General features: G+C 29.3%; 2 protein-coding genes and 1 long non-coding RNA gene across 8 annotated transcripts in view; 1 reads left to right on the top strand and 2 right to left on the bottom strand.

Annotated features, from left to right (window-relative positions):
* The window catches only part of LOC148235282 (uncharacterized), a 37,737-nt gene extending 28,026 nt beyond the window's left edge, over positions 1 to 9,711 (bottom strand). For 2 of the 4 annotated variants that reach the window (XR_015809716.1, XM_088186761.1), the window contains exons 1-3: positions 9,530 to 9,711; positions 8,053 to 8,220; positions 1,565 to 1,765 (exon numbers count right to left, since the gene is read on the bottom strand). Coding sequence is in view for 3 of the 4 variants with exons in the window: in XM_088186761.1 (XP_088042887.1) it covers positions 1,565 to 1,661 (97 nt within the window). In the remaining variant the exon portion in view is untranslated. The remainder of the gene's footprint in view (positions 1 to 1,564; positions 1,766 to 8,052; positions 8,221 to 9,529) is intronic. The other 2 variants (XM_088186762.1, XM_088186760.1) reach the window with 1 other exon arrangement.
* A 605-nt stretch (positions 9,712 to 10,316) lies between these two features.
* Positions 10,317 to 18,088, bottom strand: nmdyn-D7 (nucleoside diphosphate kinase homolog 7). Of its 3 annotated transcripts, XM_088186763.1 has the most exons (9): positions 17,987 to 18,088; positions 15,913 to 16,001; positions 15,655 to 15,772; positions 15,217 to 15,506; positions 14,984 to 15,145; positions 14,744 to 14,921; positions 14,429 to 14,674; positions 11,911 to 12,021; positions 10,317 to 11,701 (listed from the first exon to the last, which is right to left on the bottom strand). In XM_088186763.1, exons 3-9 carry the CDS (start codon positions 15,655 to 15,657, stop codon positions 11,564 to 11,566), a joined length of 1,128 nt encoding a protein of 375 aa, XP_088042889.1. In that variant the 5' UTR covers positions 15,658 to 15,772; positions 15,913 to 16,001; positions 17,987 to 18,088; the 3' UTR covers positions 10,317 to 11,563. The 3 variants fall into 3 exon arrangements, with proteins under 3 accessions (XP_088042889.1, XP_088042890.1, XP_088042891.1); XM_088186764.1 differs by lacking the exon at positions 15,655 to 15,772; XM_088186765.1 differs by lacking the exon at positions 15,655 to 15,772 and having other exon boundaries at positions 15,913 to 15,998; positions 17,987 to 18,028.
* A 2,607-nt stretch (positions 18,089 to 20,695) lies between these two features.
* LOC148235280 (uncharacterized) lies at positions 20,696 to 27,664 on the top strand. The gene is made up of 2 exons (XR_015809622.1): positions 20,696 to 20,825; positions 27,310 to 27,664. It is a non-coding gene; the product is annotated as an uncharacterized LOC148235280 (long non-coding RNA).
* The last annotated feature ends 125 nt before the right edge of the window (positions 27,665 to 27,789 follow it).

Raw genomic sequence — 27,789 nt, 5'->3', positions numbered from 1 at the left:
GCGGTCGTGAATGACGTCCGGACGGCGGCTTCTGTCACGTATAGCTGGCATATTTGCGCGCGATCAAAAAATGTGACAAATAATCGCAATTTTTAAATTGTCATTTTATTGAAATTACGCTACTAATAATTATAAAAGTTTGCGTGAGCACTCACCAATACAATATCAGTAAAAACTTTTCAGTCGTAAACATTCAACTTACGCAAAATCTTAGTCGGCTTTTACAAAATGCCATAAGGCATAAAAATGATACTTCAGAATACGAACACCACATCTGTGACTATCTTAGAATTTGTCGCCATCGATTCTAAATAAGAATTCGTTATGGTGTGACATTTATATAAGCTGATCTAGGAAAATACATAAGGATATTAAAAACAATTATTTTAACAAAATCAAGTGCTACTAATTATTTTTTAATTATTTAATTTCATATGAAAAAAAATATAATAACGATATCTGTTAGAAGAATATACTATCAAAAATATAATTAATCCTTTTTGGTGCCCTAAAATATTCAAAGATGTCAGTAAGAATCTGTTAAAGTCCCCGATAAGCATGTGGTATTATAACTTTACCACGTGACACGATGCAGCGTGTTAACCATAGGATACGCGCATACTGAAATTGAAGCGAGTTACTCGTTCTATCTCAGTTTGCGAAGCACCATATCATTATCTCTCTCACTCTCGTCACTTAACACGCGAGAGAGCGAAAGGGGAAGTATCTCACCGCCCGCGCTCTAAAGAGCAGCTCCGACTTCGGTCCTTTTGCCGACAATGTTCGGAAGCGCTCGAAGCTGGCCAAGTCGACTGATTTACCCTCACTTTACCTCCCGTTCTCGGTAACCTCGGACAATTTCCGAGAGATTTTAGAGCAGAACCGAACTCGACCGAAGTAACCCACTATATTCTCGGTCCTTGGCCAACCTTGGCCAACTTCCAGAGAGTGTAGTGCAGGCATTATGCAGGCAGGCAGTAAGTACGGCATTAGTGTACAGCGTTTTTAGCGCTTTTTTTCTCATAGGCAATTTCAATAAAAGCTTTGTACCTTCTGATTGTGGATGGACCACAAAAACCATATTATAAACACATTACTACTTAATATAGTAATAAAAAAAATATTCTAACCAATCTAAGAACTATCTTTTGAAGAACTGATACTTTTATTAAATATGTATTAGTTTTCAATTGTTAAAAAATCTATTGTTTTTCCAGATTCATACTAATTACAATAAGGGTGTATTAAATCATATTTATTGCGTTGTAACACAGCAATAAAAATATATCTGGAAATAATGCAGCGATTGGTTTCAGTATAACAATGTATGGCTAATTACCTAGAATATATTATATTTATAAATTGCGGAAAATAGTATATATATTTTTTATTTTTATATATATATAAATTTAAAAATAAAAATAATATATATATATATATATAAATTTTACAACAAAAAATCACTTAAAGTATACCAATCTTTAAGACGTATATACCAACAAATAAATATACATTACTGCCTAGGTCTTTATAGATATTATAAATAAATGTGAAATGTACTTACTTGAAGCATTGACGAAGAATAATATTTTCAAGGGAAGCAACTCCTTGTGTCGAAAGTCTTTGCATATCCTCCCATAACACGATGTTAAGAAACTCATCTTGATTTAATAATTAGTTTAATAAATGTAAAATATTATAAACTGATTATTTATACAGAAATGTATAATAAAGCGTTTCTTAGAAACTTTAGCTCATATTCAATCTGAAACAAAATAAAATAAATGGTAATATTAATATGAATATAAATTAGAGAAACATTGTTCTTAATACATAAAAAGTAATGAATGTTTCTATCTACTTCTAAATAAATATTGATAATTTAATTAGCTAGGTATTTTTTTTAACAAGTAATATATTTTTATAAAAATAATTATTTTAGATACTTATTCTAATATCTCTATAATTTAATTCCTGTTTTTTATTTGAGTATATGCTGCATTACTAATATATAATATATGAAAACAACTGAGATAATAATTTATTGCTAATAAACAATTTACAATACATCGTTCGCATTATTAATTGTATTGTAGAAATAGCAATCGTTTAAAACACATATGATTAATTAATACTTATATTATTTTTATTTATAACACATTATTCTTAAGTTTTCATCACTAACTAGAATTATAAATTTGCGTATAACATGGAATTTTAAAATCAAATACTAGTTCACTTCCATGAAAAAGTAAAAACAGATGTTCTCTGTACATTTAGTGATTTAACCACGAGAGTAAATATAATTCGTATTTTATAAACAAAAATTACTCACATATTAATTTGTGACTCAATAATTCAACAACTATGTAAATAACGATTCGTTCAAATGTAGTACATATACGATTATAAAAAAATCGCAATAGCTCTATCAGCCCACATTATCCATCATAAAACTACCAACATTATACATACACAACTTATAACAGATGCACTTATTTTATATCACATTTGATCATCAATGTCACATAGTCACGTTATATTTTTTTTTATAATAATCATTACACTGTTAAGAACGTCCGCTATTACTACTTTTAATTATACAAATATATTGCAAAAACACACCCGTGTAGACCTTTTAATAAACACGTTTCATTCTCAATACACGTACGTGAAGTTGGGCAAAATTAAACGTATCATTATATTTACATGACGCTATAGCGTGACCAATATTTGTTTTAATTTTTTGAGCATTCGTACTGATGTTGTTGACATTGTACAAAGCCGTCGTTTGTATTGTACAATTTTTTTACGCTTGAATAATATTTTTTTTTACGGGTAGTATGAATCAATATCATTATAAAATGTTCATTAACTATAAGTTATCATGAGTTCGATGAACTGAGAAATTTAAGATAGAAATCAATTGTTTATATTGCATTGTGTAACAACAGATAAAACATTGTATTATATTTTGTTAAATATTATCACGTATTTTTACAAATAGTTGAGAAATTCTAAATTGATTTTATATCAAGTTACGAATCAGCTTTTATATAATGTTATTTTTAATATATTTTTGTATTAAACTAAACTAAATACGTTTAACTAAAAATACTTTTTTAATTAACCGTATTTAGTCTAGTTTATTATAAATACAATAAAAAACTATGAAACCGATTATAACAAAAAATATCCATACCAGCAAAAAAAATTAGAGCAAAAATGTAAGAATTGCAGGTCATGCCGTATATTTTATTATTGATTAATATAGATTATGAATTTATTTAAAAACGAGTTTTGGGCTTCACGGTTTATTTATATTCAACAAATTTATTTAATTTCTGCCATGTGATTAGTTGGTCGCGTTGAGGGATGTATCGGTAAGTGTAAGTACACAGAGCGGTATTAGTTTGTTGTTCTCGAGGTACGGTTGGCAATATTATCGACAATTTCACTATTTTTATAATTATATATGTATATCTTAAAAATTATTTTATTTATTCCAATTCTATACTGCAATTGTTTTTGTCCATCGACACTTAAAAAAATGGAATGTATTTTTTAATTAAAATAGTTTTAAGTAGACTTAAGTAATTCTGTACTGTAATGTACTTCAGAATTGGGGGAATATTCAATTCACGATCGTCTGACCAATGACGATAATTTAGGGTGGAACCAGATTTTTTGTTATGGGCTAATAAATGATTTTATAGACAATATCAGCGTAACGGTGATTCGTTCTATGAAACGTATAATCCGGTGAATAAATTGTACTTGTTCAGCACAGTTTGATTTTGTTCATATAGTTTGCTTTGAAACTGTTAATGGATACCGTAAAATAAATGTCCGCTTAGATACGCAATCATCTGTATAACATCGATAAAAATCGATAGAACAAAAACAAAGCAATTAGCTTTATAAGCTTATATTTGTAGATAAATGTAGAATGTCATGTAATAAAAATAATGATTTATCACTAAAAATATTAAAAGGATTTTATAAAAAAAAGTAGCACTAAATTATTATTTTTTTATTTTTTAAATTCATAATTATTAACTGAAGCTTAAGCCTAGCTTTAACTAAATTTACAATATATTCCTTTTCCAGTATTTAACTAAATTTACCTTAATGCATCATAATTCATAAGTGTTTTTTGTACGTAAATAAATAAAAATATTTTTTTTTAAATTAAGAACATTTTCATTTCTCTTTCATTAGAGATTACATGTGCTATGTAATTTATAATATAAAAATCAAGAGAGCTTGGAATAGGAGTTTTAATTTTCTGAAGTATCAACGCTTTATGAATTATCTCTATCATGAGGAACTATTTATTTTTCTAAAACACTACAAAATAAAAAGATCTTAAAATAATGCTATGCAGCCTGAATTTAGCTTTTTTATTGTCATATATTTTTAAAAGCATTAATTGCTTATTAAATGTATAAGAAGTTCGTAAAATATAATTTAGAAAAATGTTTTTTTAAGCCATCTTTACACATAAAGAGACGGGTAACTCAATTATTAAAACGATTCTATAGAAACTAATTTCAAGCTAATTACGGTCAAAAATTTGTATTTTTATTTTGAGACATTAAACCTCAAGGGCAAAGATCTTCTATGCTTTTTATTTTTTATTATTAAATGTTACCTACCCATTAGCGGTCAAAACCTAATCAACATTTTCTATATTTATTAACACGATGTAAAATAACAATAATAATTTACTAATATTGTGACTTTTATTGTGTTTCATAATATTCATGATAATTTGTTTATTTATCAAACTATATCAAAACGATACACAATTTTCACTTTATTAAAAATTTCAGCGAATAAGTTCTTGGAAAAATAAATCTGGAAAAAACACTTCCCTTGAACGCAATTAGCGCCTGAAAGACGTAAACGTTCTGCAGCGAATTTCCACAAACAATTATCACCAAATTTTTGCAAACGTCTCATGAAAAATATTTTCAATTTTCCCAATATTGGAAAGTTTCATCTGTATTGAATGAAAAGGGGTCACGATCAGTTTATCGAGACATAGTGAGTCATACAAGTCGTGCAAAACGCGTATGACCTTTCGCCAGCGATAAAATTCAATTTGCTCTCAATAGCGTCATTTTTTTTACTGGCAACCCCGCAAGAACGCGCTTTAAAATTTGATTGACGCAATCAAAAGTTTTATGTGCCGAGTAGCGTAAATTTTTAATGTTATACGGCATATTAAATTACTTATGATATTATATGTTTTATTAGATAAATATGGCTCACAAAATTTGGCGACAAAAAAATTATAATGTTTCGTATATGAACATAAAATGTTAAATATTTCCTGAATTATAAAATACATAAAAAATGCTCATTTATATATAATATAATAAATTATTAGATACATTATTTATATATCTCATATATGGGTTTTTTTCATACTAATGTGAAAAAAGTCATTGGATCGAGGTCTAGGTCAACTTTATATTATTTGCAATGACATGATACATCAAGCTTACTATATTACTATTGTGGTGTTACATTTATCATATTTTGTTATTTTATGTTATGCTTGAGAAGATTCTTTAGCACTATATTGCCAATGTATTAGGAAACAAAACTTTCCCTTTGTTCTCTATGTCTACATTTTCAGTAGATTTGCCGCGTATAATCAAACGCTCTAATTTAAAATAGTTACATATTATTTAAGATTAAGAAGTAATGGTACTTCTTAAAGTTTCATTTGTATACAACGAATTGCAACTTATATGGTTTAATTATAATTTTTGGAGCGCGAAGTGGAAAGAACTGCAATTGAAGAATTCTATGACTTTCAAAGCTGTTATTACTACTGATTATATAACTACAACAATTGCAAAAAATATAAATAACTACATTCTCAGCATTTGCGTGTATCACTCGGTGCATAATTAAATATTTTTTCTTATACTTTGACAATCGCAAAATGAAGTTTATAATGTATGTAGATACTATGTTTGTTTTTAATAAAAACACATACAATATCCATGTTTGAAAGGCTATGAAATTAAAAAATAAAACAAAACCAATCTATTTCTGGATAAATTAATAATACATATGTCTACAGTATATTTACTTTCAACAGATGCACAAATTCTCGTTCTGCCCTGTAATCAGTCGCTCGCCCTAAAGGGTGATACTGATATGTAGAAGTACACAAGGCAAACACATATGATTGCGACAGTAAGATTTTTGGTAATTTGCTTAAAATTATTGCGTTTTATAATTTAAATAGCGGCATTTTTATCCGAATTTTTGTAAAATGCTGCAGACGTTAAGAATGGAAAGGACCATTTCTGTCTGAATTTTACAACCTGAGAAACAAAGAAACGAAACTGTTAAAATAATCAATCCTTTACTTTTTATTTAACGCTTATTAATGTATTTGTGATTTTTAAAATATGAAGTGGTGCAAGCGTGAAAATCATAACCAAGATATTTTTACTATCAGCACAGTACATCTATATATTTATTTTATGATTTTATAAAATCTAGTAGTTCATAAATATTTAAGATTGGAATAATATTTTGTATTAAAATACGAGTAATAAATATTTTTTTAAATCTAAATATTGTTCAATTACAATACAAATTTCTTATATTTTAAAACTTTTTCTGGACCCATGACTTTAAGATCGCTGATCTAATCCAGATAAAACTGTGTAGTAAAATCATTGTAATGTGAAATTCAACAGAGATTGATTAGCTTTACGCGTACCTTATGTTGCGAATAACTATCACATAATACATCTGTATATACATGAAGATAATTCGCGGCTTTCACTTTAGAAGAATTAAACTGTTAATTTATAAGCAAAAACTGGTTCGAATGCCATTTCACGACATATGATCAGAATTGAATTAAGTATACCTTTCAATTTTAATTGTAGCTCAATATTTAATAAATATATAAAGATATCTCCGAATATAAAATTACTCAGAGGTCACAATACATACACAAAATGAAAATACGTTTTCACTTTTACAACATCCGCTATGAATGCACGGAATATAAATTCTGTTCCGTGAAATTTGTTATAAGACTGTTATTTAATTCTACACTTCACAATGGGACATAACAGTGATGATTCATAAACACTATCAATAAAATCGATTAATAATATTGCTAGATGAGTTCTAAACTGTAATATAAAATTTGACTAATTATAATTTTAAAATGTATTTTTAACTATATATATATAATCGTAATGTCATCTGCAAATCGTCCTCGAATGCAATGATGTGCCCTCATCATGATAAATAATACTATGCTCGATTCGTTACGATACTTTTAAACACCACAATTCAATAGTCTCATAACGGAAACGTGAATCTCTATAAACACGCACGTACAATGATTTAAACATCATATAATATAGATAAACCATGCTAATTAACGCGATCGTTATACTAGATATTTTAAAGATTATCGTCAATTTCGCACGTGCATATTTAATGTTCACGTAATGCACATCGTGCTAAGACAATAGTGAAAGTTAAAAACAATGTAAGAAATACACCTTTCATTGAGGTTGTTATTATTATTACACAAATAAATGTGTATAATAATTACGGGCACACAAATTGTAATGGAAAATGAATTCAGATAACGTTTAGTTAAACATATAAAATTGTCCAAATATCCTGTTTCGTGTAAATATTTACCTGTTAAGCGTTCGTTTACATTTGTAATGATATTGTTAAAACTAGATAGTTCAGTGCGTTCAAAGATATTTCTTTGAAGCTGAAAAAGTATTGTAATTTAAATGTGGATGTAAAAAAACGTGAGTAATTATTTCTGAGATTGGTTTAGTAAAATTTATTCTGTATGTGTGTCATGGATACTACTTAATCATGACGCGTATTTAATAGTATCCTTTCTTGTAAGTTTACAATGTATAAGACTCCTTTTGAATGGTATGCAAATATAGCAATAATTACAAAAATAACAATATTCGGTGTCGGTGACTATTTAATTAAACTCAACGACTTTTTTATAGATGTTATAACAAATCATACCTGAACACGTTCCGGTCGTGGAAAAATGTATCACTACACTGCTGTTTATTTTGATGTAGTTTTAGTGTTCAACTATCGTGCAGATCGCTTTTTGTTCTTTTCGTAGCACGTTACAATACGATCGAGAAATGGGTCGTTTTCTATTATATCCAACTTGTATATCTGGAACTAAAATTACCGGCCGTTCAGAACTTACTTATATAACAAATGCTGCTGCAACTTGTTCAAAATATTTAACAATCACACACAACGCAATACAAAAGTCTAATAATAAAACAGACAATTATAATTACGCCCCTAATATTCCGAAAAGTGAGTGAGCACTAAACCTCCCTCAGGCTGGCCAAGTATATAAAAACGGGTACACAGCGCCCAAATCAACTAATTCGCTCATCTACTTTGCCACGCGATAATTCGTCCGAACTCAAAACTAATAAAATAAAAGCAATCATTGACAGATAGGGAAAATTGTGAAAGCAGCAGCTTCCCTCCGAAATCCAGAGTTAAAACCACTGGATTCTTCAGTCTCTGACACGAGTATGAGTATATGATATATATACATCAATATACAAATAGTTTGTGGACGTGGCTTAAATTGTAGCAAAATTACATATTATAAACTAAATAACTTTGTCTTGTGTTATAAATAAATACATATATGAAAGAAACAGTTCGACGATTTAACCTTGATAACGTATTATCGAACATATAGTACGGCAGCATCAATAAGGTTCATTGGTCGCAATGACCAAGATTACTGTTAGTTCACTATGAACGTAAAAAATTTGATTGGACATAAAGTGTAAAAATGAATAATAATAATAATAAAAATATCGAAATTGCTTTAACTGTATTCATTGAATACCAGATTAAACGTCAAATGTAGTTTCTTTTTAAAAACGTGAAAAAAGTGAAGATAATAACAGTGTATTTTTTGACCATACATTATTAAAAATGAAATAAATATATTCAAGTACTATTATTACAGAAAAATAAACCGGTAGCTGTTAATTTTTTTTTTTATTCAAAGTTTAACCACAGATTTAATGCAAATGTTTTTTTAATTACTGCAAACGATTAAAATACACAAGGACAAAACATTTTCGACTATTAATTAATTTGATATACTGTTATATAGTAAAATAGACGTGGGATAATATTAAAAAAGAAGTTTGAAATAAGCAGCTCATTTAATCACATAGATATAACAACAGTCAATGAGCTGAAACTAAAATGTTCATAAAGGAAATAAAATATATTAAAATACATTCAAATAAATTAATCTCGTATCAATAAGCGTTAATAATAATGATTCAATATAGATAAAATGCCATTTCAGAAAACGACAAATGTCTTAACAATCAAAATATTGTCCATTATCAAATTTATTAAAGGTATTTAAGGGCATTAACTTCTTAGGACACAAATCCAAAAAACTCGGTAATGTTTATTTATTTACTACTTGAATTATACTTACTTAATTGTAATCGAAAATTCCAATTTGCACTTTCTCCCCTTTTTCGAATCTTACGTATAATAACGATATATTCCGTGGAAAACCCGTTTTCCATTAATCGCGACAGAAGTTCGAATATAAGTGTAACCAATGCAATAAACCACGAGAACGCGAACTGCCGTCGAGGTTCCTCGTTGGTAACTGAAGCTCACCGTGACACTTTCAAGTCATCAGCAACAGTCACACGGCGTACGAGGTAGGGGCTACTCGTGCGTTTTTCACCGTGATGGCATCGAAATTTTATTTATTTAGTGACTTATCTTCTTAATTATTAATGAGTAACAACGCGTGTGATTAAACAGATTATTTACCAACCATAATGCGTCAAGATTTCAATTAAAAATAAACAACTTATAATTATACAAAATGGTTTTTCTCGAGAAAAGTAAATATGTATGTATGTACATATTTATTTTTTGTTTCAGCAAAATTATGAAAAACACAACAAGTTATTCAGATTAGCATATATTCAACTGTGGCGCTGGGATTATACAAGTATTTGTGAAAAATCGCCAGTTTATCATAATGAAAAGAGAGAATTGTGAACTTGAAGCTATAAAAATCCATTCCACCTAATAAATTTATATACTTCAATAAAATAGTATTTATCTAAATAAATTTCTCACTGGGCGACATTTTTATAATAGGGCTACAAACAAATATTGCCAAAAATGCAGTCATTGGGGATGGAATTAAATCATGGAAAAAAAAGTATTTTTATCATTCAATTCTATAAATTAAAGACGGATTTTCCGTAAAACTTGTATCATTTATTATTAAATCTGACATATATTATAAATAAATCAAACAAATTTAATTATAAAATCACACAAAAATTAATTTAAAATAGCTATTCTTAATAAATATCCAATCAATACAACATTGTAAGGATAAAATTACATAATTCGTAGAATCACACGAAAATAACCCAAATAAAAAGCTGTCATAAATAGGCAATTCATTTGTACAAAATGTGCCAAAAAATAGCTATCAAGAAACTAATATTCCATGTGCATAAATCAACTGGGTTTGAGCTAGCGTTAGTTTTACCAGCTATATTACAATAAAATCTCTTTTCCGGCGCAATTAACGCTTTTAAAATGAATACTTGTTGGCCAGACATGTATTTAAATGGAAAATAATTAAGTAAATGTATACTTAACCGTTACAGTGTTTAAGCAAATATTTTTGACGGTATACACCTGTGAGCAATCTTATAAAAAAAACAGTAACATCGCCTATTATCACAAAGAGTACAGAATTTTTTACTTTGGTAACTGTAGTGGGCTCATCATCAGGGCTCTGCCCTCAAGCATCTGTGACACAGAGAACTTACACCTAGATGCTGCATCAACAATAGTAGCGCCTTCCAAATAACCTATCCTTTCCAAAGATATCACACAATCATTGAGCAGTCTCCCGGAGCTGCGCCTTACAGGAGTATCCTTTCAAAAAGTCTGAATTGCGTCTAATTAAGGCTCACCAAATAGTACCATAACAGCAATACAAACGGAACATAGCACCAGCGGTAATAATAAATTGACAAAGGGATAAAAACCACCCCCGATACACTATCAATTTGATTTTATCAAAATTATAAACTTAAAATTTTAACAAAAATCCAATAAAAAAACTCACATATTATTCCTGTATTTTCATACATCAAATGGCTATTTTCTAACATGTTTTGAATTTTACAGGTAAGCAATTTCCTCTTCTAACAGTAGATATTATTTAAACTTTATTGTTTCCATTGGCTTCTCAAATTCTCAATATTTTAATATTACAGTTTTGAGTCTAGCTTCCGACTCTCTTACATATTATGAGCTTTTTCTTGTGAGACACTTTCATAAAAGCTTTTTCCAATCACCAAATACACTTATAATACACAATCACCAAATATACTTATTGTAATACATACACATATGTATGTAGTACAATAAGTATCATAAATTAATACATCCTTAAATTATAGCACTATTTTTTTAAATATATTCAACCTAATATTTTAAAGAAATATTCAACTTCCAAAACACCATCTTGTGGTAAATCACTGCAATGAACGGCATTCAGAAGTCGAGTGTTTCCAAATCTAGCACGGATCGTATTCGGTCTTAATTGCCTGGCAATTTCCTGAAATATATAAATAATTAAAATAGCATATCTATATTTTAATATCACAATGACTATTTCGCAAATTAAAATCCATAATCCTAAGCTGAATTACGTAAGTAAAATAATAAGTTACAGCTAACTAATAGCAATTGTAATTCAGAAAATTTCGCTTTCTAACCCTAAATATCTCATTAAAAATATTTATTTTGTGTATCACTTAATCTTACCGGATCTGCAGGTCCTATGAGCTTTCTAAATTCTACAGGTGTATTAACCTCTCCCGGAGCCACAATCTCCATGGCTACACATGGACCGGATGTCATCTCTGTAACCATACTCTGAAATTTTTAATAATTGAAACAAAAAACATTTTAAATACCATTAGGGTGACAATCTAATTTAATTATATGGTGTTACAAAAAGGAGTGGAACCGAAATAGAACGCATCATCAATTCGTGTAATATTTAAAAAAATAATTTGTTTTCCTACATTTTCCTAAGCTCACAGATGAATATTATAATAAATAATTCAATACATAAAATTAAAGTTGTGCACAGCGACATCTATAGATTTTATGTGTTTCTCCTTTCTAACGCATTGGGCTAATGCCTGTCATATTGCAACGAAAGATTTAAAATAAATAAATAAAAATAATATTTTATTAGATTATTATTAAAAATAGATTCAACTGCAAGTAACACCATAGAAAACAATAATTTTGCACTTTTTTGTCACAAAGACGATATTACAATCAGATTTCAGCTATTGAGTTTTTGGTAAATACTCGAAAATATGTTTTTATTGTATTTTTATATTCATATTTCATTATTTAAAGTTTACTTTTGGGTCATAAATTATAATTATGATTTTTTAGAGTAGAAAAAGTGATAAAACTGCTGCAACAATCGTGGTTATTATTTATTTTTGATATTATCATTTTTCTTATCATAAAGAAAAAAATAGAAAGTCAAGCACTGTAAATAATTCTTCTTCAGAGTAGATTTCATACTTCATGGCAATACTTCAACCATATTTCATGCCAAATATTTTAATTAGGCATTAAAAATATCTACTCATAATATTTACTTGATTATTAGTCGTGTTTTCTTTCCTGCTCAGTGTTGCCAGTTAGTGAATTTAAAGTCGAGGTCAAAGGCAATAAAATGTTGCCATTGCGGTGAAAACGCTCGATTGTCAAGCGTTTATATTAAGACTTTTCATATCAATATTATGAGTGATAATCAAATAAAGCACAACTAAACCGAATTTTGCTTAATGGGAGAGCACAAAAAACAATTATCTCTTCTCAGAAGTCAAAAATCCACATCAAAAGCAATAAAATCGTGCCGTCGCCGACACAGTGGGAACGCTCGTTACTGAGCGTTCCCACTGCATCGAAAAATACACATTCACTGTAACATTTATACATCGGTTGCAAATTAATAATGATAAATATGTAAATATATATGTATATTACTACATATAGAAAAGTTGAAAGCGTATAATTTTACTAGCACCTGACAGATTTATATTTTCACTGGTAAAAATATATATCTACTAGTGAAAATGTATACCGCTATGATTTTACTGAAATGACATATTTTAAAAAATACTTTCGGGATAGATTTGAGATTATTTTTTTCTAGATTTTTTTTAGGAATAACCATATGAAACTGAATATATTATTAATGTATTTTGCTGCATTAAACCCAGTTGTCAAATTATCGATAATACAATCTATAAAAACATTAAATTTATATAATTCCGTTTGTGCTGTTGTTGATTTTTCGTTATTTCTTTGCTTCTTCTTTAGGTTTTAAATTTTCAGATCCAGAATACCAGAATTTACTGCTACTAATTTACATTCGTTGAATATTTCCTTTCATGTCTAATATTTTTTAAGCGTTCAAAAGGCAATAAAGTCAACAATAATTTGCAAGCAAACGGAGCCATGTCAAAAAACTATAATCTGTCCCTTTGAGTAATAATAATATTTATTGTGAAAGTACTACATAGAAAGTAGGTACTTTTGAGGGCAAAGTTCCGCTCCTTTTATTTATTGTATAATACATACAAAAAAGGGCTAAAAGAACTTATACCTGAAATACATCAGTATATAGGTACATCTCAAACAATGGTAGTTTAGTTCAGATTCATTATTTGAGGTCAGTTTTTACTTTTTTTATAAATATATTCTGGCTATGATTTTTTCCAAATTTGGTTTGAAACTTTAATATACTATGGAATAAATGCATATTGATGCAGAATTTCGATGTTGTACAGTAATAAATTATTACTGTAAGGCTTCTCAGAAAAATGTATAATACTACAATATATTGGGGAAAACTGAATAAAAATCAAGCAATCAAACATACAGCTAAAATATAAATTTAATTTATATATTATTGACATAAAAAGCAAATAGATTTTAAGCACAATAATATTTTAGGAATGCCATTGAGTAAATAAAAAAATAATATTGAAATTATACAATTCTGAGTTTTGGGTTCTAGACTTAAAATGAGATATATTTAAAATTAAAAGATAAATTTAAATATAAAAATATATTAAAAAATCAATGGTTTAATATATTTTTACAAAATGTATATTTTTGTCAAGGTAGTGGTTTATAAAGTATATTGTTGTCATTCATTCTTTGCTAGTAAATGTAATTTAAAAATTGCAGTATAATTGTGAAATCGATATATCAAGCCCTATTTTTCTAGGATTATTTTTATACAAACCATATAGTCTGGAACAACTCCTTTATACACTTCATAGAACTCGGCCGCGTTAACATTATCCATATAGAACATTTTAAGGGCACTTATCATAAAATTAGCATCGGTTATAGCTTTTATTATCTTTCCAAGATTACCGTCGCGTATTGCATGCGGTTTTACAACACAACAAGTACAATTACTTAAACTGGCTGTCGAAAGTGGTGCTAAAGACTTGAGTTTACCAGTAGGAAAGAAATATGATATATCCTAAAAATAAAATTAAGCATTTATTAAATAAATAGTATCAATATACATATACATAAAAAATACACTCACTAATAATGCATCATCAATACTCTGCGAACCGTACAATATATTATTGCTATTTAAACGGTATTTCGAGTTCACAGTATAATTTATATCTTCGATATCAGAGTGCCACCTAGTAACTGCATTTTCTGATACAATTTCCATACCGATTACTGGACCACTAGTTATGTCGCTTAAAATACTCCTAAAATTATAACATTTATTAAATAAAGTTAGCATGACATATGAAACTAATTAAATATATACTCTAAATTTTGATCGCTTCTTAAACTATGACACGCTTTAATTGCAGTTTCTTTAGTAAGTAACGTCATGGACATTTGTTTAATTTTATAATTTCTATCCTGTATACATTGGATTATATCACCTATTTTATCATTTGAGACCGGTTTGATCATTGCAAAGGTCCTAAAAATATAAAATTAAGATCATATTTATGCTGTATTGTATAAATTAAATAACAATATTTCTTTACTCACCGTTCAAATGACCTAAAGAGCCTTTTTTTCGTATCTTCGCTTCCATAATCGACTAAATTGATTAAACGACCAAATATTCTCACCGATCCGCCTATGTAAAAATCGTTTAGCGAAACATCAGTAACAACGCTGCGTCTCAAAAACGTTTTCTTATTCTTAATATCAAACAATTCCACTGATCCATCAGATGGAAAGAAGTGTATTAAAAATTTCCTTAGTAACGACGAACTATGGTCGTACCAATCGCCGATGAGTGAGTACTTCTCCGGATTGTTGGCGCTGTTCATATTCTGAATTCAAATAGATAATGTTCATAATAAATATCCAAATTAATGTAAATTATTAATAAATAATGAACTAAACGTATATTTCAGATGCAAAATTTAATAACAATAGTATAAAATTACAATATTTATATAATAAATGTTAAATTGATACCATTTTTTATTTCTAGAAGCTTCTTTAGAGATATTTGATTTGTTGTTTAACGGTAACCAAGAAACATCAGCCCACGTTCGTTCGTTTAAATTTGACGTTGAACGTAACACCATGTTTGCTGACCATTGACAATACGTGTAAAAATTAAATTGTAAAAGATAAAATAAACATATTATTTTGGTAATGTTAAATATTAAATCTCTAGAATATTAATTAGTAAATATGTTTAAAAATAATAATTAATAAAAATGTACTCACTTGATTATTTTATATTTCTAAACACAAAACTTCAAGCTATTTGTTGACGCCAGAATTGCATGCATTGTGTATTTGTGAACAACATCCTGCTAAAGAGATAAATAAAACTAGATTTGTATTGGACCCTAAAGTCTAGTTAATCACACATAACTATAATTAAATCTTATACTTGATCACATGTTTGAGTTCCAATTTAAATAATATAAGTAAAATTTAATAAGAACGCTATCTGCCAAACTATTAAAATATTCGCATATAATTGCACTTATTGTAGGTTGTAAATTAATTAAAGTATATAAAATCAATTAATCGCTTTTATATTTGAGTGGCAAATACAGGGATATTATTTGGGAAGGGGTCAGGTGCGAGCATTTGCCCCCCTTCTCCTTTGAGTTTGGCCAGAAAAATGCATGTCATAAAATGAAATACTATGAATCTTAACCCGCCTTAATATTTTTTTAATAAATTACTTACGTCGTTAGTCGCGCCTTAGCGTATAGCCACCTCTTTGTTCTTATCGTTTAAATTATAATATTAAATGGTAACATATTTTCAAAAAAAATAAATTCATTTTGCCACTGTAACTAACCATTTATAAGTATTGTGGGAGCCTAGATTTGTTATGGCCAAAACTTGGCGGCTCATGGGTAGCACTGACGACGGTTATTCTCTCGAGTGGCAACCCTGGTGGCAATCGTCTATTTCACCATGTAAACAACTTCGTAATTCAATAAAACATTACTGCAGCGGCTCAATATGTTCTAATTGCTACCCGTCACCTGCCCGTCGCAAAAGTATTATTACCTACTAGATATTATATTAATTTTATACGAACTGTTTCTTTCGAAAGTTGGATATTCTTTAAAAAACTGACCAATTAGCTTGTCATCGTTTTGTTTTTTCTCATATTATATATTAATATATTTCATATGTTAATGTAAATATATTTGAGTCATGCTAAATATTTCATACAGTAAATTTAAATGCCAAATAGACGCTAAAAAATAATATAACATTATTAAGTAAAAATGCGAAATTATAAAAAAATATATGCAAAAAATAAGTATCTTTAGATATGACTTTTTTATTAGCTGTTGATGCTTTTAATACAAATATTCAATAAAATGTTTTCAGTGATATTTAAATTGAGTTGAAATTAAAATTACGCAATACGTAAGGTCACTTTTTGCGCACACGTAAAAACTTGACCGTGCCACTAGAATCATTATCGTTAATCGACTTTTTACGTACATTGCATACTTCGTTATAAAAAATATTCATAGCCGTATCTAATAAGCATTTACAATATTTATGATATTTTCTACAAAAAAATTGGCATACATTACATTGTCCACATTCAAATTACGTATTGTGTAGTACATATTGCAAATTTTATATTACTGTAAATCGACAGGAAACCGGCAAAGCATCCACAATTTGCACGTTTCAATAAACATTTATGCATGTGTGTCGGATATGTACATGAAAATCGTTTGCGAATAAGGAAATTTATTTTTCACACAAATCCGCAGAAAGTGTATTAACGCAAAAACTTTCCATTACACTTATTATAAGACCTCTTCTGTGGCATAATATGTATTTATTGATAATTACGGTCGAGAATCCATTATTTATTTGCAAAACGGTAATAATTCATAATTCACTTATTGAGAAATGTAATTAGAAATAGTACTCTATTGCCATAGTTTTCGCGATCATTGCTAATTTTATTTTATCCCAACGTTCTTGATACCAGTGACAATCTTGCTCAATCTAGATAGAAACAGTCAGTGACTCTAAGACGTGACCCAGTTTCGTAGATATAATAATTATAATTACATCTACCTAAGATATTATTTGCTGATTCTTGATGCTATTTTTAAGCGCAGTGGTTTATAGAAGTTAAAATTCAATGAAAATAAACATATAAATATGAAGGTGGTTCTTCTGAAAGGGTAAACAAATACTAAAATTACTCAACGTCAAAACGATTTTAGTGTTTTAAGCTTTGCTTTTAATATCAAATCACTTTTGCTTTCAAATTGCTAATAAAAATGACTTACGATTTACGTACTTTTGAGTTACCTCATCGACGTATCAAAGTTTTATCCAAGCAGAGGAAGTGTGAGATATCCATGAATATATGCTGAGATGACCATATTTTCTTAAGGGACCTTGAGTGCAACTAAGCAAATTTCGAAACAGATATCATTCATATAATACACGTTTTTATTGGAGGGTGGGGGGTGGGGAGTTGACCAAATAAAGTGGGAGAATGATTAAACACGATCCTAATAAGTAAATATATGTTTTTGAATTTTAACACCTTAAAACTTCATTGATTGCGATTCAAATACCATTATATACCATTGAGTGTTTTAATATTAAATTTTAACACATTTTTTTGCACAATTATATCAGCGAATAATAAATTATAAGGAATTTCTCTACGTGTATCATATATTATAGCACAATTAATATTGATATATTCTGAAAGTGATGACTCAAATGCACATTCGCAGTCCTTGTGACTCGAAAAAAAATGTCACCGCTCGTAGACTGAGAGACTGATTTCAGTGTTCAAAGAAAATAGCAAAGCAATCTATATTGCAGGTTTTAAAAAAAAATACTTGTGTAATTATATTATTATAATATTCAATAATTAGTAAATAAATTTACATTAAGCAATTGTTGCCGCAATTAGAATGTGATCAAACTAGTTAACCATATAAATAATAATATATTGCACACTACATACCTACAGCAAATTTTATCGATATTTAACAATCATATAATACAATCACTTTTTAGACACTTCATGTTATTACCTAGAATATTGTTATTAAAAATTTAAATTAAAAATTAAATTTATTATTTTTGGTTTTATTTAATTAAATTAAAACATATTTGGCAAACACATGTGCCATACCAAACCGCTTAAACGGTAAGATAAGGGGTGACTCATCGTTGAAAATTACGTCGAGTTATCCCTTATTTTTTTATATTGTATTCTCGGAACCCATTTTTTCACCAGAGGATACCTGCATCATCAAATATTACATCCCATAGTCGATGAATTAATATTAACAATTTTATTGTCTATATATGTACGTATATATGTAACCTACAATTCAATTTAAAAAGGCTGAATTGCGTCTCCTTTAGTATCACACTAGGACTTCAAAATATTTTAAATTAAATCCCGAAAAATTAAAATATAATTCCTCATTAAAAATTTAACCAAAGTCAACCGCGAACGAACCTGTTTTTAGCGTTGAAAATATTTTTATATATACTTGATGCATTAGTCTTTTTAAAATGTTATTATTATTTTAAATAAATAAACTGCCATATATATCTTCATAATTTTTAATTTTATTGTCATTTAATTGTTCGTGATATTTTAGTATTATAATATGTTAAATATATTATATTTCCTCCAGATAAGAGAGGAGACACCGTCATACACAGTCAGATACGACCCAGGATCAGAAACAACTCGAGGCCAGAGAGGAATACCACCATACGAACACCGCAGTAGAGAGGAACCTACCTCCACTACACTGACGCTGCCACAACTACAAAACCTTTGAAGACCATCCACTGGACATCATCCCTCCGCAAGTTTCTCTACCACCGCTCGGAGAATAACGATAGTTTGTCGCAATATATGTAATATTAAGTAATAAAATATTACCACTTTCCAATGGCTTTGTTATTGCTGCGAAGTCACACCCTTTAGGGTTAGAAAACCTTAAAACATATTTATTTTTAAAATAAAAATTTAAAACTAATTGTAATTTTTAGTGGACGGTTAAAACCGTTTAACCGTTTTTTGATTTGTAAGAAAACTGAAATTATGTTTTCTTTGGACGGTTTTTTGGAAACCCTATATCTTTGCCGTGTGCGGAGATGAAATAAGCCTACGTATCATCATACGTAGAATGACGACATTAAAGAGTTTAAAACCTATTATATTAAAGCCTGATAAGTCACAAGAGCAAAAATAGCCTCGACTACTCCTCAAGGGGATAAGTTAAGCAATTATAATAGATTTTCAACGGTTTTGATCACGCACGATCTTAGTACAAATAATATGTATGCGTGTTGTACTCGTGGCGTTTTCATCATTTCGTAGTCTCTGAAGGTCAAGTTGAATTCTTGAATTTCGGACCTAGTAGCTGGACTGAGTTTGATGTGAAGTGGAATATTCAGAGAGTTGTTTTGATGGATACTTGTGCTTCCCACGTCTTAAGCCAAGCGGTAGAAAAAATCTGACTCAATGAAGTTTCAGATGGAAGTGTATTCTAAAAGGAAGTGTCGTAAGTAGGCTATGTTTTTAATAAATGTATATAAAACGATCACCGAAAAACGCTTGGGTGTCGAAAAGATGCAGACTTCTATGACGTTAGAGGAGAGAAACTCTTTCCTAGGCTCACTAAATGTATCGAAATCAATGGTGACTATGTTACAAAGTAAATATAGAAATGTTCTACCTTACTTTACTCTCTCTCCTAGTGGAAAATAAAATGAGGCCGCGCAACGAGAAATTTTAGGCAAATCCCCATAACATCCAACGTCTTCCAAACTCTAGATTAGCAGCTGACCTCAAAGTCACGTACATATGTTCCATGTTCTAATTGTCGACCTACTTCTCCAACGTTTGAAAAGCGTCGATCAAAAGCGTGTATCAACAAAGTGCCTTGCATCACACACCACGGTTACGAAGTGTTGCATAAAGTTTGCAGTGACGTCACATCATCTTATCCTTTCACTTTGCCTCGGAGCGAAAGAGACGGCCAGTCACACCACCACCACCACCACCTGCCTCAGCAGAGGCTCGACGGCCAAAAGGAATCTGAGGTCGGCCGGTTTTGGTCGCTCTTTTTGTGTCCGACCAACGCCAAGACAGAGTGAGTGTCTCCAAGAAGGATCTTTACCTTTAGTGCCCTTTGGGAAAGAAAAACCAGTTTCCAAGCTTTCCAAAAGTTTCATAAAGTGTTTGATATTATTTTTGTGTTAATCTACACAAGGAAGTGTTTGTTGAAAGTTTTTCGAGGTCGACGTGTGGCGCAATAGTTCTCTGGATGTGTGAGGTTAAATGCCGAAAATTCGTGAAGTAGCTTTAATTTTTCTTGAAGCCTTCAAGGTTACGTTTCTAAACTGCTTCTTGTGTGCGTTCAAGGAAAAACTCGGCTTCAAACATAATATGCATGAACAAAGGAGTGTACATTTAGCGTTGATTTTTTTTTTATAATACATAGCATCGTCTGAGTCATCTTCCATTTAATAACAGTGTCTGTATGTCGCAAATTAGAAAAATAAACAATACTGTTCAATATACATTTGACATATATTGTATTGATTTATATGAAAAAAGTATTATATCATTGTAACTAATTGTTCTCAAAAAAATACTTGAAAATATCATTAGTTTTTCGCTATAATGTCTTAATAATTTAGATATTGTCTTTGTAAAAAAATATGTGATGTGATAGACTATGATATATAGTATAATATTTAATGAATTCATAGCTTAATTGTAGACTCCATTTTAAGTAACGAAATATTATGTATAAATATCAATCAATTTTTTATAAAAATGCAAGATTTCTAATTATAGTTGATTTCATCATGTTTATAATTAAACTGCTGTGATTTCGATTTCGTTAAATAGCAAAATATATAGTAATCGTAACATAGAAATGAATGACAAATTCTCAATAAGAATATAATTTTATATGTGTATATGACAAAAGTGTGAATTTCGAAAATGCATACATTATCTAGTCAATGTATGCACTATCAAATCTCTTCATTTACTGTTTGGTGTTTGTCAAAGTATTCAAAATTAAATAATTTATATATTTAATATATATTTTAAAGCATTTATGTAAGGTAAATCTTGTTGCCAATTTATGTAATCCTCCATTGAGGTTGTTTCGTTGCAGAGAGCTATTCATGGGGTGTTCACTCTTCTGATCAACGCTCGTTCACTTGCACTTAACCTGTCCAACGCCATTTTCTTTTATTGGCTCTACGATTAGGTTGGTTATCAAACACACTCATCTGTCAAATCCTGTTCATTGACGATGTAACTAGCACACGTCGAAGAGTTCACACCCTCACAAATTAAAGCATACATTATCTAGTAAAAATATAAACGAAATCAGCATAATAGCATTGCAAGCTTTAACTAAAACTCTCAGTTATTGCATACTTTATCTAGTCATTGTATACTTCACCAAAATTAAACACTTTTAACCGTAACAGATGTATGTATAATAAATCAGGTTTTTGAATCTTTGTAGCAAAACATTATAATCAAGTTTAATCCCCCCGAAATGTCAGACTTAAAAAACGATAAAAAATGCACCCGTTAGCATTTATCAACTAAAGTAAGTAGTCCATTCATCACTACAATGACAATAAATGTAATTTTGCTGGAAGAATTGTAATGATTTTGCTGTTTTTTTACTTTAATCTACAGCGCAAGACTTAGCTTTAAATTAATACGAGATTTGTATCATAGTTTATTTTAATAAAAAAAAACAGAAACTAGCAAATGCACTGGCTTTGACGCAATATGTTAACCTCAATTATTCAGCTTATACAGAAAGATACAACTAGTTCTTTTAAATGCATTAATAAATGAATTATATTTATTATAAAAATAATAATAATTATACAATCTTAGAAGCAATTTACAACTTTTATTATGGGTCCATTATTATTATCGAACTATTTGTATCGTATCTAATTGCCATTTAATAAATTGTATTATTTATTATATACATACATAACAATTAAAATATCATTATTATCTTATATTACACTATTGAGTACTGTTTCTTATTTCTTAATGTTTTTCTTAATGAGAAATTAAGTTTTTCGAGAATTTTCGATTGAAATATATTTAATATACAGCATGTATTTATATTATTACATTACAAATTTTTGTACATATTCATATAGAACAATTTGTTTTACTGATTTACTGATTTTATTTACAACAATTTGGATAAATATTTAAATTTATGGCGGAAACGGACTACAATTATTAAAATGATGTAATAATGATATCTATCGGTGAATATATGCAACGCATTATTTTATATTTACCACCGACTATTTATTTGTATTTGGCATTGACCATTCGGCTTGTTCAGTTCTTTTGCAAGTGCTTTTAAACCATTTAATGGTTTAAAACGCCAGTGAAAAAAATAATTTTATAAGCTTTTAACAAATCCTTCCGACAAATTACGTCGCAACGATCATGGGTGGTCCTGACAATATAAATGATAAATTTAATGAATTTTTGTGGTAAAATATTTTTAATTCTAGCGAAAAGTGGCAATGTTTCACACTTTGTCATAAAAACGTCTATAACATAAAAGCAGCATATGCTAGCAGAATACCATTTATGGAAGCTCGACTATACATTTGTTTCACCTATAAATCGAGTTAACTTATCTTAGTGTAGTGTAATTATTGCCAATGTTTATGAACAACGCTGACCACATTATTATATTGTGGAATGTATGCAATTATGCCTATTTCCGTTTACCAATTTGGCATAAAATTGAATAAACGTCCTCTGGATTCGAGCCGTGACCTCAATCCAATCTATATGCAATCAAACGTTTACGTCTTGTGTAAAATAAATAAAAAACAATTATACTTCAAAGTATGAAACACCTTTAAACCGGCCCTGAAGTTGCATAATCACGGTTCATATACAATCGCCACCCTGGGCCATTGCCCAACTGATCTAAAATAGTCTCTGATGATTACATTATATGTACATAGATTGCGACAAAGAGACACTTTGAATAGATGTATTCTTGTGAATCATTAAAATCACATCATCGATCATGTAATCAGCATATAGAAAACAAAAATAAAAATATTTGGTGTCGAAGTGATGCAAACGAGCGACCAGTGCTAAACTCGTTTTGCATCGACTTTTATAAACTTTTCCTCGATCGTTTCTTAAATTATAAGAAAGGTCTGCTTTTTTCATTTCCCCAAAAATCGACTGATGTTTTTTTATATAACAAGTCGTTTCGAAAATGTTTGTTACAGAAACAGACTGCTCTTTTCGATTTGCAGTGACAATGGCGATGTTGTACAAAAGCATTTCTATTTCGAAATAAACTTCCATTATGTGCCTACGTGTGTAAGATCGGACTTAACTTTTTCATAGCACCATTTCTATATTTGTATTATATGGTTTAGGTTCCGCGGCGATTCGATTCAATAGGGTAAAAAATCGTTTTCTAATAGGAAATGCCTTTTATGTAATACGATGGTGGAATTGCGCCCTAAGTACGCCAAAACCATTCGGTTACATTCTAAATATTGGACATTAAAAAATGATATTGTAATAATGAATAACATTTCTTTGTATACAGTACAAAAATGTTCATAACATGCGATCATAAAAAATATAGCATATCCACTTAACATAACACCTGAACTCTATACAAATAATACAATGCAAAACGTTATTTGAACGAACGTAATTATTTTTAATGACTAATGTTGCACAATTTACACAGGACAAAATTTATTATTATTGGAATATATGACGTAACAAATATTCAAATAAAATAATTTTGCCACAAAATAAAATATTCATCTGTTAAATTATTAATACTCGAAAATCATTTTTAATTGTATTTCATGTATGCCAAAAACATTTCTCTTATGTTGCAATGCTTAAAAATTTAAGTTAAAAATTGTCCAAAGAATATATGCAATAAAGGACTAAACGATTAGTTAGTAGCAATCAAAATTGTTGTATAATTTTAAAGAACAAGTGTAAAATAAGTTTTACACTTGTTCTTTAAAATTCGATTTTTTCTGATAAAAATTAGACTATAAAATAATATGATACAAATTAATTGTTACATGGATAAAAAAGCTCAGGAGTTTCGGCCCATTAGCAACTTCGATTAGGGTTCTGAATAGAATATTCGATTACTCGAGTTATTCGCTTGATTTTCAACTACATAAAATATTCGTTAATCTCGAATACAATTTGAAACTTCAGCAACATATATACTTAGTCATTTTTTCTCTCAATATACCCGAATGACTAGTGATACTCCAAAATCCATGGTCCTTTATGCGCCTTTATTTTGTCTGTAAAAATATTTGAGTGTCTATTATGTCCGAAATTCGCAGAATTCGTTCATTGAAAGAAAAAAATGTAAAGCAAATTTTTGTGAAGCTTATGTTACGTTTTTGTATTTTTTGCTTCAAAACGCAAAGATTTTATTTCAATCAGTTAAATAATTCGATCGTGGTTAATTTATTTCTAGTAATTTAATTTACATAGTACACAGCGTGGACGATGGCTAGACTTGACCTCCTACCTGGGATGTCGCGAGTGACAACTGTAGTCCAGTAAACCGGCGCGAAACTATAGCTGGTCTTCAGTCATATATAGACGGATATGGGCAGCGGTGAATCGCGCTCCGCGTATCTAAGATTCCCTTTTCCGAGAATACGCGTCGAAAAAACCCATTAAATATTGCATTAACTCCATTTATAATATTGCATCACTAGCGCAATAACTGTTGCACACGATTTTTTAATTCTAAGGCATATTATCTTTTTATTGTAAATCATTTATTTTTAGTGCCTAATCCATTATCGGATATTGGTAATCATTCTGGCTACATTTATATTTTACTACTGTCCTAAATAAAAAGATAGTGCTCTTTACAAACCAATGTAAGTTTTCCTAGGATGACCTAGGATCTGTTTTCGAATGTTCATGTACCATAACCTGTGTTAACCTCAGATTAAATGGCTAAAGCAGTCCATTGATACGCGTTTTGTGTCGAGATATTTAGACTTTTAAAAATTCCCTTGTATTTTACATAATCTATAACAAAAATACATTAAACTTTTAAAACACAGAGTGGTTATTGTATATGTAACAATCTTACATCGTTTGGTAGCCAATAAGGTTCTATATATGTAGGCTTACACCACGAGACTGTCTCGTTTTCAAGGTATGGACCCAGCTAGTTTGTCGTTTCATCCGGTTATTTGATAACAATTAAAAAGTGCTGAATATACACGCAGTACTAAAAGTGTCACATCGGACACGGTCGACGCACCGCTTCCCTGAAATTGTTCAAGGCACATATGAAATCAAATTAAAAACATTAAAAATTATGTATAAAGAGTAAAAAAGAAATAAGTATGTCTAATGTGACTTTTGTGGCTGTTTTTCCTTCACTATTTTTTCTATATTTGCTATGAAACCGAAGGTGTAAATCCGAATGCAAGCATGCGGAAGAAAATTTATTCTTTCTAAAACCCATTGCAGAAAATGCTTCTTCGCAAATGCCACTATCATATTTTTCACGAAACTGATTAATCCCTCAAACTTTTGGAATAAGCTTCGATAAATAGCTGGATATTTTCGGACGCAAATATTTTTTCAGTATTTAATTATTTTCAACTCTAAAATTTCCATTTCTAGTTGATGGTAGTACATTGTCAATATCAATATTAAAAGGGTTTAAAAACATTATTATTTAATTTTATTTTTTACGAAAATTTCATTGTAAACCTTTAATAATTCCAATAAATGTTGTCTTTTGTGTTTGCCAACCAATACCAGATACAGATTTGCAATACGTATAGTGATATAAATTTTCTTCATTATAAACATTCTTAAACAAACATAGTTTGGATTCGAAAGTCTTGATTTCAGAATACAAATCAACCAGCAATTTATCTTTACACTGCAGCCTCAAATTAAGATTATTAAGATATGTTGTAATATCTAACACAAATGCCAGTTTCATAATCCATTCTTTATCCGAAAGTTGTGGGACAGAATTTTTATGCTCCGTCATGAAAATATCGATTTCTACACATAAATCAAAAAATCTGAGAACAGCAAATCACACATATTTTATTTTCGAGCAATGTGTATTAATTTGAAAAATAACTAGAAACTGAGGCTTACCATACACCCCGATTTTACCAGGATTGTTCCGATTGATGTATAATGTTGTAGTACGTATTTGTATAACAGATGGGGACAGCTAATGGTTTGGATTACATGTAATGCATTTTTGTTATAATTATATCATCGCCATACATTTCATAGACAAGGTTATCGAAAATTTATGTTTTGTATGTTACATATTATTTATTTAGAGATATCTAACTTTAAATAATTAAACCCTAAAATACCATAAATAGGGATCTAAATCACAGTTGATGTTTTGCCTATTTAAATATAAGCTGTTGTAATCAAAAACTTTCAACATTTATACTAATTATATGATTCAATTGCAAGAATTCTGTGAATCTTGTTTTGTAATGTAGTTGAAATGGTATAATAAACTATTATTTGTAATATTTCAGATGTGCGCAATGAAGCCTAGACAGCTGATAAGATTCGACTGATATCATTTCGACTGCGAAGCCATGGCCATAGCGTCCCTCTGGTTGATCTTGATATGGGTGGCCTCCTGCATTCTTCTCAGTCCGCTGACGATATTTTTTGTGATATGTCTTCCACAGTTGCCATTATTGCTCGTACGGAGGATGTGCTACATCCCATTCGAATACATCTAACGTACTAACAAAAATAACAAATGACCGTTGGATGCACACATATATAGTTTAGTCAACGACATCGCTTTAATTAACTTTTAATTTTGTAAATACTTAATAATGACAATTTATAATGTTAAGTGTAAATAAATTGTTTTATTCACATGTGTATTTATTTATTTTAAAATATTTATTTAAATACATGGAATATTAATTCATCTAATATACAAAATTGATAAAGCCAAGTTAATAATGAAAAAAAGTAAATATACAACTCGGCCGTAATAC

This window comes from Plectrocnemia conspersa, unplaced genomic scaffold (assembly GCF_051122295.1).
Source record: "Plectrocnemia conspersa isolate PC_06_02 unplaced genomic scaffold, ASM5112229v1 ptg000005l, whole genome shotgun sequence".
NCBI lineage: Eukaryota > Metazoa > Arthropoda > Insecta > Trichoptera > Polycentropodidae > Plectrocnemia > Plectrocnemia conspersa.
The sequence above is the reverse complement of the archived record's forward strand: the minus strand, read 5'-3'. Positions and strand labels throughout refer to the sequence as shown.

What these genes read in the sequence shown, in the direction of transcription:
- nmdyn-D7 (XM_088186763.1), bottom strand. An exon ending in CTCTTTAGGTCATTTGAACG is followed by an intron (nt 15,146 to 15,216) that starts GTGAGTAAAGAA and finishes TTATATTTTTAG; the next exon opens with GACCTTTGCAATGATCAAAC. An exon ending in TCATAGGACCTGCAGATCCG is followed by an intron (nt 11,702 to 11,910) that starts GTAAGATTAAGT and finishes TATATATTTCAG; the next exon opens with GAAATTGCCAGGCAATTAAG.